Source organism: Buteo buteo, chromosome 13, assembly GCF_964188355.1.
Source record: "Buteo buteo chromosome 13, bButBut1.hap1.1, whole genome shotgun sequence".
NCBI lineage: Eukaryota > Metazoa > Chordata > Aves > Accipitriformes > Accipitridae > Buteo > Buteo buteo.
Window position 1 is genome coordinate 15439338 of NC_134183.1, and position 14330 is coordinate 15453667.

A 14330-nucleotide genomic window follows, 5' to 3' on the forward strand; every position below is an offset into this window, starting at 1 on the left:
GGTGCACCAGAGGGTCATGCTGCCATCCAGAGGGACCTGGACAGGTTGGAGAAATGGGGTGAGAGAGACCTTGTGAAGTTCAGCAAGGCGAAAGGCCAAGACCTGCCTCTGAGGAGGAACAGCCCCAGGTACCAGGACATGCTGGGGCCACCCAGCTGGAAAGCAGCTTAAAATTTAATTTGTATTAAATAAAAAATAAAGGTAGTGGTTTCTATTTCTCTGTTTTTGTGGATAAAATGCCTAAATATGCTTGATTTCCATTAACTCTCAGGACCTAAGTTGGCTTGAGTTGGGAAAGCAAAAACTTGTCTAATTGTCCAACCTTGAGTATCTGGGTGGTGTACCAGAAACATCTCCATTATTTTCTTGCATTAGAGGCTTGAGGTGGGATGTTCCTGTCCACGGTCATGTCAAGGGTCCTTCCAGGAGTAGTTTTGGTTTGAGATGAAAGTCTGTGAAACTGTCCATACAGTAGGGTGATGATTAGTTTTGGTTTGTTCATTTTAATGTCATCTTCAACTTCCAAACCCCGTGATTAAGCCAGACCTTGCTAATAGTGAAAAATAACAATAGTTGTCCCCCGAAGAATGATAATGAACAGGTGTAATAAAAACTATGTGTCCATGTAAAACTGAGGAAGCCAGAAACTAATGACGTGGGAGCTGGACTGCTGTAGTTGAGATTTAGTGCCAAAAGGCCGTGCAGGCTGGGGATGAGTGAGGATGGGAGGTTGGCAATTGGCCTTACTGCAGCACATCTGTGCTATGGTACAGGGATTATAGTTGTCTGAGGTGGCTTTGCCTGATGTTAGTTTTCAGACACGAAGCAGCAAGGATTTCACGCTTAGCCACGGGATGGCACTTTCTCACAAGAAATCAGGCGTAAGCCCAGCACAGCTGCAGCTAGAGACCCTTTGGCACACACCCCCTGGAAAAAAGCATCTAACAGAGGAAGCCTGATGGAAAAACATCATGGAAAGGCTGACGCCTTTTTAGTCATGCTGAAGTGAGGAGGATTACAGTGTTGTCTTCCTATTTGGAACCGATAAATCAGCATCTTGCTGCAGGTGTGGGTGCTCAGGCACTCGCAAAATGCTACAGCCAACAGAGGTGGTGTGAAATCGCCTACAAAGGCAGAGCTGGACCAAGTCCTTCTGTGATCGGCTTTAGCCCAGCACACAGGATGCAAAGCTGGGAGCTTGGTGTCAGAGATGCATTGGAAGGGAATTAACGTGTGGGAAGATGTCATATACAGCACGTGAAGTCACTTATGAAGGTAAGTAAGAGGAGGTTGTTTTACTATCTTAACAATTCACTTCTGAATTAAATTGACCCTTCTGTGCACCTGGCCTTTGTGTGCAGAGGTGACAACCTGGGGGGGCTGTGGGCACCACTGCTGTTGTGCAGGACACGATGCACCTGCAAGCAGAGACAAAGCCAGGCAGAATAGTGGCAAGATAGTTTCGATAAGAGTTTTGCTGTAGCTAGGTGCTGTTAGTGTTGTACTTGTCATCCACAAAGTGTAGATAATATCATCCTGATATGATGATACTGTATTGATGTCACAGCAATTTTGTCTGTATAGCTCAACAGGCATTTCTGAACAAAATGTGCTTTTACCTGTGTGTTTGTTATAGCTGGAAGTGTTTGTATTTCAGCTGAGGAATGGTGCCTGTTACTTCACTCAGTGTATAGAAAAGGAGCAAGAGAGCATTAAAAAGAGGCACCAGCAGAGGTATAAAAAGTAAATTAAGTTTTTATATAGTATTGTATTTATTAGTAATAGCTTTGGATTGCCTGTGAAATGGCATGCTGACTTAGGCGAGCATTGCAAGTGTACTTGTTAACCGGGTAAACAAAATGGATTTTTTGATATTGTCTTTAAATTGATGTGAAAACAAAACTGTATGCAGGCAGTATTGAAGCAAAAGGACGTTTTACTTGTTTGTGGCTGGATCACACACCATGAGATTAGATCATGTATATCAGACTTAAGATAGCGGTGATTCTAATAACTCTACACCTGCCCTTTCTAAATTAAAAAAAAAAAAAAAAATTAAAGATGCGTGAGAGAGACCATTGAACAGCCAAGTCTTTACATGATGAACATTAAGTCTACTGACTTGCTGCATAATATGCTTATTTCTGTTGTGCTTCTCTGCTGTGGTTTTTCAGGTGTTATATAGAAATAAAGTGTTAATTTGAATTCAGTACAGTTTTTGAGAAAGTCATGAGAGGGAGGCCTGTGTCACTTACGGCACTAGCAGATACCAGAGCTCTTTGTAAGTGAGTGGGTCTATCAACCCTGGAGCATGGGTGAATCTGAGCCCTGGGGTTACAGTCTGAATGTCTGGGGATATTCCCTGTAGCCGCAGCTCCACACCTTGATCTTCCTCCTGGATGGCTCTAACTGTGGGGTGTGGGGCCCCAGCTGTATTTTGGGGCAGCCTACACAAGAGCCTGACACTTCGCTGCCCTGCCAGCAGGTACCTGGGTGGTGGGTGGAAATGGCCAGAGGGCCAAAGGCAGCTTTGTCCAACACCAATGCCTGAACAAGGTGAAAGCAGCAGAGACCTGCTCCCCAGCTCGGAGCGTGTCCTGTCCCCGCTATCGACCAGCACCTTGGGGTCATCTGGGAGGAAATGCTGTGTGTGAAAATGCTGTATTGATCACAAAATAATAAAGCATAAAGTACAATTAGTATTTTTTTTTGCTTTGTCCTCAAATGTTTGGCCATATGCTTTTAAAAAAAGGACAAAAAAACCCCAACAGGTGGCTGTTTCCTTCAGAAGTTTTTCAGTAGAATTTTTGGATGTCTTTTTTTGGTTTGCTTTACTTTTTGGTAGTTTAACATAAAGGTTAGGCAGTGGTGCTATATCTTCAGGGGTCCCAATAAATTTGTATTTCTCCAACAACAACAATTTTAACTGTGTTGCAGCAACACTGATGGTAATTTCTGCAATATCTCTCACGCTGCAGCACCACCAGGTTTTAGATTTTTGCAGATAAACCACAGGGAAGACTGTCCAACAAGAATACTTCATTGGTACGAGCACTTCATATGCTTCCACATTATTGCTTTAGAAGATGATATTTTTAACTAAAAAATCAGGACTATTGGTAGTGATGTGTTCTAGTGCTAAAGGGGCCCCATTGCTTGCTCTCCCCTGTCCCACCAGCATGTGGGAGACGTGAAGCAGATGAGGTACCAGAACAGCTCAAAGCACTCCTGGGTCAGCCCAATGAGAGACTTTTTTGTCCTTAAAAAGCTCTGGATTTCTACATCTTTGCTTTGATGTATGACTTACTTGCTATAGTCTTACAGGTCTGAAATCTCTTTTAAGGCATATGAATATACCAGTGGATGAGCTAGTCCCCAAAATAACTAAATCTGAACTAAACATGTAGTCCTTCAAGAATACAGCAGCTGCCAGATCCACCTGGTAAGCAGTTATGGCTGGAACTGGCTATGGTAAGAGTGACCCAGACAGGGAGAGATCCTTTTTGCTTCAAATAGGATCAAGCAGTGATCCTTCAAACAGGTGGCAAGTGATAAAACAATGTTGTGCCTCATTGCAAGGCAAACTGTTCCTTTGCACTTGCCAAAATAGATGGAAGAACAACTGGAAGGAATAACTGTATAGCTAACTTTGTTGTCTTCCTTTATAAATGAAGCGGAAATTTACTCACTTCTTCCCTAACGAATGTTTTGTGACTTAATTGTTCACGTACAAAAAACGTTGGGCAGCGTGTTTCAGATGAGCTGTTTGCAGATGGTTTCCTTGGAGTGCGAGCGAGCTTGCAGCTGCTGATGGATCCTCGGGTTTTGTCCCTCGTGTACGCCCACGCCGATGGCTGTAATGAGCAGTTTTAAAATCAGGGCACTGCCAACCTGCGCTTTCTTCCCTGAAAGCTCTGTGCCTGCCTGTAGACTTTGTAAAAACCAAAGCTTAAAGTTTCCCCTTTCTTTTCAGTGCAGCTGCTCAGCCTTTTATGTTCTAAAAATACTGATCTGAGGGTGTTACTCTATTTTGAGCTTTTTCTGTCACATTTTCTAGACATCCAGTTGGGTTTTTTTGGTGGTGCTTTTTGTTTGTTTTTTTTTTTACCTCTGCCAGGAGCAGATTTTTACTGAGGTACCCGGGAAGGGGTGCAAGTGAAGCGAGAGCTGGGTGCTGCGCGCAGGCGGCGTGTTAGTCGACAGGAACGCTCCCCTGCCCCGTGCGAGGGAAGAGGGTGGCTGAAAACCCAAAACGCGGCCCCGGCACGGTTGCACGCTCCTCCAGGCGTTCTTCGGGTACGCCGGCGATGAGGAAAGGCGAGGCTTCAGCGAAGCCGCTTTTCCCCTTAGAGCTCTCCCTCCCACTAACTCCACTTGACACCGGCTCTGGGGATTACGTGTTGGCGGCTCACGAGGGAGCACCCCAGGGTTCCCGGCCGGCTCCCCAGCGGGGCAGGACCCTCCTCCCCGGGGACCAGGCTCGGCCCCTCAGCGCCCCGACCCCCCCGTACGTGAGGGCCGCCACCGGCCCCTCAGCGGCCGCCGCCAACGGCCGCCTCTCCTGGCGCCGCCCCCCCGTGACGTCACCGGCAGGGGGGGAGGGGGGAGAAGAGCGCGGCCACGTCTGCCGCGCCGTCCCGGCGGGCGCGCACGCGCGGAGGGGTGGAGGGGCGGTGCGTGCTGGGATTGGCCCGCGGCGCTGACGTTGCGCGGCAGGCGGAAGTGAGGGGACTCCGACCATGGTAGGGCAGGTGAGGCGGGCCCCGCCGGGGCGGGGTCAGGGGTCGGGGTCGGGGCCGGGGCCGGGGTCGGGGCCGGGGCCCGGGCCCGGGTACCGGGGCGGGGGGGAGGCAGGCAGGCAGGCAGGCAGGCAGGCGCTTTCCGCTGTCGTAGGCCTGCGGCCCCCGGCGGTTGTCCCGCCATCCGGACGGTTCGTCGTTGTACTGTGCCGGCGGAGAGCCCCGGGGAGGGCCGGTGTCCCCGTGAGAGCGCTCGGCCGGTCCGGGGCGGGTGGTGCGGCGTTTCTGCGGGGCCTGCGGGAAAGGTGCAGGCTGTCTGTGAAAACAGCCAGTTCTCCTTCCGTCACCGGTGTATTCGCTGAGAGGCGGGAGGACGCGGGCCTGCTGCCTGACGTGGGAATAGCTCTTGTACAAGGGGCTGGGCTCTCTGAAAGGGGTTAAGAGGAAAAGGCCCTAGATGAAGCTGTGAAGTTCACTGCCCGGGTGCAGAAAGGACTCGCACTGTGAGCTTACGTCGTCTTCACAAAGCACAGATCGAAACGTTTAATGCTGCTTTTTTTGGTTTGGATGTGGTTAAATTTTCACGTTCTTCCCAAATTCATCTTGATCTTAAGGTGACACCGTAATACTTCTGGGTAATCAAAACTGTCTCTGCTTGAAGTTGAAAACAGATTCTTTTTTCTCATGTGACTCTTTGCGTCTGTTCCCGCTTTAGGACAGCAGTGATGACATTGAAGATGTGTCTCTCTTTGATGCAGATGATGATGTATCCAGGAGATCAAAAAAGTCAAAAATAAGGTCGGTGGCTATAGAGAGAGTTTCTAGGTCAGTTCTAGGCAGAAGCACAAGGAAGGAAGGACTGCCATGTTACATCAAAATATGTAATGGCAAACACCTTATTTATTTATTTGGAAGTAATGGAGAGTAATTTCTGGATAACTGAGACCACCAGTTCCAGAAGCTCAACTGGAATTTGTAGATCTGTGCCTTCATGCTTCTGGGTGCCCTAACATGTCGTATGTGCTTGTGTCCCTGTGTGTAAGGAATCTACACTGATACAATGACTCTGTGTAACGGGAGGTTCTCACCCTGTTGAGTGCTGGTTCTGGCCTAGTCCGCTATCTCTTCCCCAGTCTTTGTTCTCAAGTATGTTTGGTGCTGCACTGCTGTCTGTCACGTCCTGGTGTAGTTGGTCCAGCCACCTCCTTCCTCATTCTGCCCAAGCTCCTGCCACAGAGCAGTGTCCATGCACGGATGCTGTGCTGACCTCAGCTCTGTGCTACACGTTTCTGACAGGGAAACTGCAGAAATCAGAAAGAAGGACAAGTCTGCCGTATTGAGAAGTCTGATCTTTCCTTCAGAGGTATTTCCTCTGTCAGAACCTTTTTAAATTTAACCCATAAAAATTGCCTTACGTTGAACACTAGGTAAAACTCCCTGTCCCCTTCCACCCTAAATTCTGTCTGCACGTGGGATATCACTGCATATAGAATGTGTCTTCCTTATGATGAGCTTCTAGTCAGTTTATTTCCCATATTTTCAGAAGTTGTTGCACACTGGGTTCATGTTACGATGCCGATCCTTATCCTGTGAGTTGATGGGAGATCACTTGGCAGTGTCATTTCTCTGAAATTGCTTCAGTCTTGTCTGAAAGAGCTGTGACTGTGCTGTACTTCATTCCAGGCATCCAGTGGCATCATTTTTCCACTTATTCTTCCGAGTCAGTGCGATAGTTGTCTATCTGCTCTGTGAGCTCTTAACTAGCAGCTTTATTGCCTGCATGGTGACAATTATCCTCCTCTTGTCCTGTGACTTTTGGGCTGTAAAGGTAAGTTCCTTTTATGCTTTTTGTTATCTTCGTCTTACTATATAAGAATAATTGAAGAGAGTGATATTCACATCACAAAAAAAAGTAACTTGTTTGTACCTTTCCCACAAAATGATACCCAAAATACCCTCAAGTACTGTGATGTATTGCAAAGCGTTACGAAGTAATAACTCTTAATTCTCTGTATACCTGGTGTCTTTTTGAAAATCAAATGGAGAACATATATTAGGTTTTCTTTTAAGGTAGCAGAGGCTTCATTATCAAATCACTTTCAAATCACCAGAAATATGCCTCACAGTAATTTGGTATTGTACTGGACATTTTAGAAAATAGATTGTTGTGGACATAAGAGCCACGTAATCTTGTTTTCCCAAATGTGAGGCAGATGAGCAGCATTGAAAACAGCAACTCAAACAGCTGAACTTTGGCAAATGGTTTTTTTTAGCAGCGATATAAAGCTCATAGCTTTTCTTCTATTTCAGAATGTCACAGGGCGACTGATGGTTGGCCTTCGCTGGTGGAACCAGGTGGATGATGACGGTAGAAGTCACTGGGTATTTGAAGCCAGGAAGGTAAATTCCTTTTTTTTTTTTTTTTCTTTCTTTTAGTTGTTTCTGTTTTATGAAACCCCTATTAATTAGTGGTTATGCTTGTGATGGTAGTTTGCACAGCATAGATATTTACTTCCAGCCAGAGATCTGTAACCAAGTGCTTGTTTCATGTAGGCTGCTGAGTGACTTTGTGATTGTTGAATTATTTAAAAATTCTTCATGATGTATTCATCTGGCTTTGTGTAAGTAAGGTAAAAGTTCCACACAGAATGCAGTAAAGGTTCCCATGCCATGCTAGTAACCTATAGGTTTTCTGGTGTGAACTTGCAACAGCTGACAGAGCTTTTACCTCCCATAGAAAACTACTGGAAGTAGGAAGAAACATGTATAGCATTTGTCATGGCTATTACTGTGCCTTTGAGTTCTTGATGACTACTGCTAAGTCTGTAGTATCTCTAGTATCGCATCTGTCAGGCACCTCACAACACTTCCGGTATTTACCCTTTTGATCCCTATCTTTTATCTCTCTATGGAGGTAGTGACACTTCTGGCATGCAGATCTGGAGTGAGATAAAGATCATTTTGTGCTGTCCTGTGTCTGCAGTGGTGTAGGGACTTGAACCTAAACCTTTCTCCAGCTGATTTTGTGCCTTAACTACAGGCACATTCTTTCTCAAAACAGTGCTAGTTTAGAAAAGCTAGAACATATTGGTGGAGGAGGGGGAAAGGTAGCTGAACTGCTGGTGATGCTGTAAATTTACCCCAGTCCAGATTTTTTAAATGTTATAGGAAGGAAGAAGTGAGTGCTTGCTTGGGATCTTATGCTCTGTAAAGACTTTATGAAATCAGTAATGTGGTGTGAATCAGACCTCTGTGTGTGTAAAGAAAAAAATACCCTACTTTGATGTCTAAAAGTATCATTATTTAGTTCTGCCAGTGGTAGGATTAGTGAAATTCTGATTGTGCAGTGATTTGGAGGTAGAAAACACTACCGGTTTGGCTGTTTCTAAGCATTGTAACTGAACCATGTAGTAAATGTCACGTTTCCCAAATGTAACCTTTAATCCCCAAGCATTCCAAGGCGATTTGATGCTGCCACCTCCACTGTTTCTGATAGAAAATGGATAAAAGGGTCCCTTAAATGGAAGCATCTGCTACTGCAGAAAGATCTTTAGGTGATGTAGAAATTGATCTTGAAAGCACCCAGTACTGTTGTGTGGAGGTGGAAAACGGGGGGCTTGTAGATTCTGGACTGTTTTTAATGACAATGTGACCTATACAGTGGATCAGCCTGTTAATCTCGATTTCCTTTCTGTTTCTAGGTATCAGCGCAAGGGAGTAAAACCTCATCAGAAGCAGAGTCCCGAATTTTCTGGTTAGGTCTAATTACCTGTCCTATGATCTGGGTGATATTTGCTTTCAGCGCTCTCTTTTCTTTCAAAGTGAAATGGCTGGTGAGTGGACTCCCTCAACTCAGTAATAGATCCTGTATGTTACAGGCAAGGCAGTGTAAATCAACAACTGTATTTTCCTGTGTCTTAGGCAGTGGTTGTGATGGGAGTGGTGCTTCAGGGAGCCAACCTTTATGGTTATATCAGGTGTAAAGTTGGCAGTAGAAAGAACTTGACAAGCATGGCAACCAACTATCTTGGGAAGCAGTTCTTGCGGCAGGTAAGTTTTCCAGGGTTTTGGAAACCCTCCAGTCATATTTGTTTCTGTCCATCAGCTTCCTTACTGCCTGGGCCATGAAAAGAAAGACTGAAAAAGTTGTTATTTGTAGTTCTGCAGAGGGAACCTTCACACCTTGCTGCCTTGTGAATTTGAGCCTCTTTAGTAAAGTCACGGAGTAACTTGCTAATTATTGGCATCAAGTTCCATTTGCACGTCATGAGCTCATGTTATTTGCTGGTGCCATGGACAGGTGCCATAGAAGTTACTGGAATATGGCTGGTATATTGGAAATAAGGAACACAGTGAATGTGGTGACAGAATGAAATGTTTTTTGATAAACTATGGCTCTTGGATAATGTGTTGCTATAAATTACTCCTTTCATTGCACTGCTTCCTCTTCAGGTTGTGCTAGCCACAAAACTATGCACCTGGAGGGATGTCGCATTGGTCCTTGTGCTTCAGTGCACAGCTGCAGCATGCATAGCTCTTAGCCGAAAGGGCTGCCATTGCCTTTTATGTTCTTTTTCACTTCCAACCAGCTCTTTTCAGGAGGTCCTTTTCTGCCCCAGCACTGGGTTTTCTTCCTTCCATAGATCCCTGCAGCAGTAGGCACAACTGTCCCCTGTTCCACTTCTAGGCTGTCATTTAACTTCTGCTTTTACTGAGTTTCCTCAGTGTGCTGTATTATGTGGACAACTCCAAGGACAAGTGGTTTGCCTGCCACAGATTCACAAATGTTTGCTGGAATTACTCTCATTAGTGTAATCAGAAGTTCAAACACTGATAAACCTTTCTTGGCAGTCTGTGCTGGGATTGTGCTCTTCTGTAGCTGGATTTGCTTCTGAATGCTTTTACCACTGCAGTGGTTAACCAGAGGCCCAGACCATTCTCAGTCTCTGGCAGAATTAATGCCGTCCCCCAGAATCATGGCAGTGAGTCACATAGTTCTCCTGTACTCCTTTTCTTCTTTTTTGCCTTCTGCAGACGGTGGCTAAAGAGGACCAAACAGCATCCTGAGAGTGGTAGAAGCCTCAAGCCAGACTGGATTCACAGTAGTGGACAACAGAGAATGTTGCTCTGACCATGAGATTTGGGAGCTGCATACATGAGGTGTGAATTAAAAGAAGTAAATAAATTGTGCAAGACTTCAGGTTAACACTCCTAGCAACTTATATTCGATTTTCCACTAGCAGTTTGTGTTTCAGTCCTTTCTTTAGTTTGATTAATTAAAATTAATTTGCCTACACTTTAAATTAAAAAATATCCTAGGTGGCTCTCATACAGGTTTAGAACGACTGGATGAACTAAGAGAAGATTGCTGGATATGCTTCTTCAGAAAAGCCATGCACAAGCCGAGCCTCCGTTGTCCAAGAACCCCCCCAACTCCTCCAGCAGTTGGTGCCTCAGATAATTTCAGTTGTGGCCGTTGCTGTGTTTTGTTCTTGGAGGTCATTGGAGGTCACTGCTGCTTCTGTTATGAAGTTTAGATAGCACTCTTTTGGCTCCGCATCTTATTCTGTGATTTGAATGGTGCTGAGGTGGTTGCAGTGAAGGGCATCTAAAGGAAATGTTGCTGTTGGCTTGGTAAGAAGATCATTGAAGTCTCGTGAAAACTGCAGAAAGTGACTTCTGAGCAGCTCTGGTCTTTTATTTATCTGAAGCTTTCTTGGAGGTCTCAGTAACATCTTAAGCCCCTGGATTTATGGGAAGTCCAGCTTCTACCTGTAGGCCTGCATCTGTATGGAGAGTATAGCAAGGGTAAAACCAGGTTACGAGGAAGGTTGCACGGACAATTTCAGAGACAGAGCGAATCTGAGAGCAGTCATCGTCTGACTAATGCTGTTAAAGTGATGCCATCTGGCGTCATGTCGGCGCTGCGCAGTAGTGTGCGTTTGGTGCCGCGGTTCTTTTTCTCTGGCCAGGAGGGTGTAGGGTGATGTGATCTGCAGTTTCCTCACTAGCCCCTCGGCACAGAGTTGCAGGGAATGGGACCGACAGGGTTTTACATTTCTTGAATCCATGCAGTATGCTGTCCTCAAGCCGTGCTCCCCAAGGAGTCTGTGGCTGGAAAAAAAGCATTTTGTAGGATGGTGAAATGTTGGCTTGGCAGTGTTCACTTAGATGGCAGAAAGTGGTGTGTTTTGTGTGAAAAGCTGTATGAAAGGGATCAGTTCCTTCTCGTCATGTAATTCTGTTCAAGGCAGATTGTGCTTTTGCAGCGGTGGATATTGTAAACTTTGGATGAGATATTTTAAATTAAGAATGTGGTTTCTTTTTGAATAATGGATATTGTTAATTGTGGGATTGCGTTAACATGATTTCTCTCCCTGTACTGTAGCAATACTTGGGAGCTGTACATTTGTTTAACTCTTTGGATTGATACCTTCCTTTTGTAAATATGTATTTATAAAATCTTGAAATTAAAATAATGCTTTGTTTAACCAGACCAGACATCCCTTCTATGATTCATGCCTGAGCTCTTTTATACACCATGTTCATGTAATGTAGTTTTAACAGGGGTTCCTTGTCAACTTAAACGGTGCTGCTTAGTGAGCTCTGGCACAGTTCCTGTCACCAGGGGTCTCGGACAGTTTTCCCTGTGCAAACGCTTTCTTTGTAAGCGTGCTGGAGTGGTTATCATGTGGAGCTGAAGTAATTGTCACTCTATAAGGCTCTGCTGGCGTGGCTAAGAGGCTTCTGAGGGCACTCGGAGGGCCCCTCTGCCCAGGTCCCTGGCTCGCTCCTGGAAGGTGGCAGCGTGCTACCGTAAAAGCTCGTGCCACCACGTAGCGGGAACTTCTAGTCCCCATTTACGTGGAAGGGATCATTTATTTCTAAGAAATGAATGTAAACAGGCCAAATGAAGTCAATCACTGAAGTAAAGGTGCTTCTACAGCCACGTGGGGACGTGCAAGTGCAGCGTCTGGCCGGTACAGCACAATGGAATGGAAATCCTTTCTGCTCCAGTCCAACAAGCTCCCAGTTTGCCATTGGTGTTGGAGGGACGGCACTGACTCTGGCACAGCTCCAGCCAGGAGGTAGTTGTTTTAAAATGTGTTGAAAGTTTTGGACTTAATGTTTATTCTCCTGCTGCCAAAGCTCCCCCCAAACTGCTGGAAAATAGAGAGTGCTTTTCTGGAAGTTGCAGTTTATTTAATCAAGGACAGAGGAATTTTTTAGTATGTGCCTTTAAATATAGCCCTCTTTGGCTTATTTTTATCCTCTTGGCAAACATTCAGTCTTGGCTTCTGAGAAGCTGGCATTTTATTGCGTTTCTCCACAGCATGGATCAGAACTAAATTTCTTATCGCTTCTCCTGTTGGGCATGAGTCTTGTTTGATTTTTACTCACTGTGTGCTGGGGTTTCCTGTGAAGCAGGAAGTGGGAGTTGCCGCAGAATGGGGAAATTCTCTGAATGTGCTTTTTTCGCCAAGCCTCGGGAATCCACACTAAGCCAGTTTCTTGAGCATTGACTGTGTAATGGTGGCCCCACCTAAGACCTCCAGGCCTGGGTGGTGGCTGAACTTTCAGGGTTTACAGAAGAAGAAATACTCCAAGAGCAGTAATAATAAAATACTACTTGCTCTGAAATAGCCAAATACGCCTCAGATGTTGAAAGTACACCTGAAAGGTGGGCTTGAAGTCATCCTCATTTTACAGGCAGAGCCATTTTGAGTCCTTGGAGCATAGTGTCCTGGGCCAGCAGGGAGCTTGCTTGTAGAGCTGGGGACAGAATGGGGCCTGTGGGACATTTGCTGTCTGCTTTAGAGTGCGCGAGGCCTCATCCTTCCCCTGTGTCGTAGGGATGAGCTGGTCTGTTGCTCTTTGGCCACAGCGGGGACCTGTCCCCTGCTGCTGCTGCAGACCAGCCTTGGTTTGTCACCCACTGTGGCATTGCATTGTGCTGTGCAGCTAGCTGGGTGCTGGAGTCTCCAGGAGGGGGGATGCGATGCTTTTTCTGGCCCCGTGCATGCATTACTGTGATGCTCCAAATATTCTCAAAACCCAAAAGCTTTAGAGGCAGTTCTGCCCCTGTAGAGTGCATCTCCCCTTCCCTCTGTTCTACACCCCTGCCCTGGGGGAGAACGACAGGGAAGGGCAAAGGAGGGATGCTGAGTGTGCATGGGCTACCTTGCCCTGGGCACTTGGAACCTGTCTGTCTTTTGCTCCAGAGATTTCTTGGGAGTCTTGCCAGGCCTGGAGGGCTGCAGGGAAAGGTCTATTGTAGTTGCTTGGCAGAGACCACCGTCAGCCCTGCTCACGTGGGACAGGACATCCCAGCTGGTATTTCCTAAACAAAAAGCTGCAGTGTCTAATGGAGAGTGACCTTTGGGGAGACCAAAGGGAGCAGGGATGTGGGTGGGGAGGGTGGATGTTGGCCAGGACCCAGCGCCACTTCCAGGGCTCCTGGCAGGAAGGTATTTCTGGCTTCCCTCCTGCCTTTCCATGCAAACAGCCCCAATTTGGGAGCGGGCATCCCTTCTTGCGCTGCAAACCCACAGCAAACCGAGAGCCTCCCCACTGCCCTGATAAGACAGGCGAAGGGTAGAGAGAGAGGAAACACTATTTCTCTTTTACTGATAGCAGTTTTTTTATACCACAGAGGACACGTGGGCCTGTCGTTATCTGCCTGTGTGTGCCGAAAGCAAACTGGGTGTGTTGAACGCAATTCCAGTTCCTTCCTATCCTCTCTGGTGCCAGCGCGTGGCTTGGGGCAGCTGACGTCGAGGACATGCTGCGCTGGTTTCCGCTGCTTAGCCACAGGCTGCAGTGCTTGGCTGCTTGAATTTCACTCCTGTTTCTCAGGGGGAGGCATCGCCTTTGGGTGCTGCTGTGGGGACAGCCTCTTCCTCGGCTTGCAGCAGGTATATGTGCTTCCAGCTGTTTCTCGTAGCTGTGAGAATGGCTGGGTCAGACTGAACCCATCAAACCCAAGATTTGTCTCGAGCAGTAGCTAATTCTGTGTGCCTAGCGAAGACCATATGGAAATCATAAACATACAGCCACACTTCCAGGAACACCTTTGGTACCTCCACAGGCTTGTGGCTCCCTCTGTCACCTGGTGGATTTTGCTGCCATTAATTGGACTGATTCCCTTCTGAGCCCATGCAGACTTTTAGTATCCGTAATGTCCTGCAGCAGAGAGCTCCATCGATTAACATGCCCTTTGTTTTGGATTCTTTCACAAAGTATTAATCTATAAATTATCCAATTAATGGCTATTAATGCCAGATCATCTCATCCCCTAGCTACTTGCTACACGTTTCAAAGAGCTTCAGTATTTGCCAGGTGGGACTCCCCTCAGCAAAAGCCACGTTGATGCTCTTCAGCTATTTCCTATCTCTGTGAATCCCAGTCTTTAGAAGTCTGAGCAGTTTGCTCCATATAGGAGTTGGATTTTCTGGTCTGTTATTCCTCATATTCCTCCCAGAATCCTTAAAAAAAACCCCAACCCCCCAGTATCACGCTTAACACCTTTCACCCATCTGGCACCAGGACAAGCAGTTGGTTTGTCTGGGGATTAGTGGCTTGGTGGGTTCA

General features: G+C 46.4%; 1 protein-coding gene across 3 annotated transcripts; it reads left to right on the plus strand.

The window, feature by feature from the left end:
• Positions 1-1090: 1090 nt before the first annotated feature.
• TVP23C (trans-golgi network vesicle protein 23 homolog C) lies at positions 1091-11235 on the plus strand. 3 transcript variants are annotated; one of them, XM_075044866.1, is made up of 7 exons: positions 1091-1275; positions 5455-5537; positions 6423-6567; positions 7050-7139; positions 8441-8572; positions 8661-8789; positions 9774-11235. In XM_075044866.1, the coding sequence occupies exons 1-7, from the start codon at positions 1270-1272 to the stop codon at positions 9804-9806; spliced, it is 618 nt and encodes a 205-aa protein (XP_074900967.1). In that variant the 5' UTR covers positions 1091-1269; the 3' UTR covers positions 9807-11235. The 3 variants fall into 3 exon arrangements, with proteins under 3 accessions (XP_074900967.1, XP_074900968.1, XP_074900966.1); XM_075044867.1 differs by lacking the exon at positions 1091-1275 and adding an exon at positions 4694-4742; XM_075044865.1 differs by lacking the exon at positions 1091-1275 and adding an exon at positions 4704-4751.
• The last annotated feature ends 3095 nt before the right edge of the window (positions 11236-14330 follow it).

What these genes read in the sequence shown, in the direction of transcription:
- TVP23C (XM_075044865.1), top strand. An exon ending in GGGTATTTGAAGCCAGGAAG is followed by an intron (nt 7,140 to 8,440) that starts GTAAATTCCTTT and finishes TTCTGTTTCTAG; the next exon opens with GTATCAGCGCAAGGGAGTAA. An exon ending in GGAAGCAGTTCTTGCGGCAG is followed by an intron (nt 8,790 to 9,773) that starts GTAAGTTTTCCA and finishes TGCCTTCTGCAG; the next exon opens with ACGGTGGCTAAAGAGGACCA.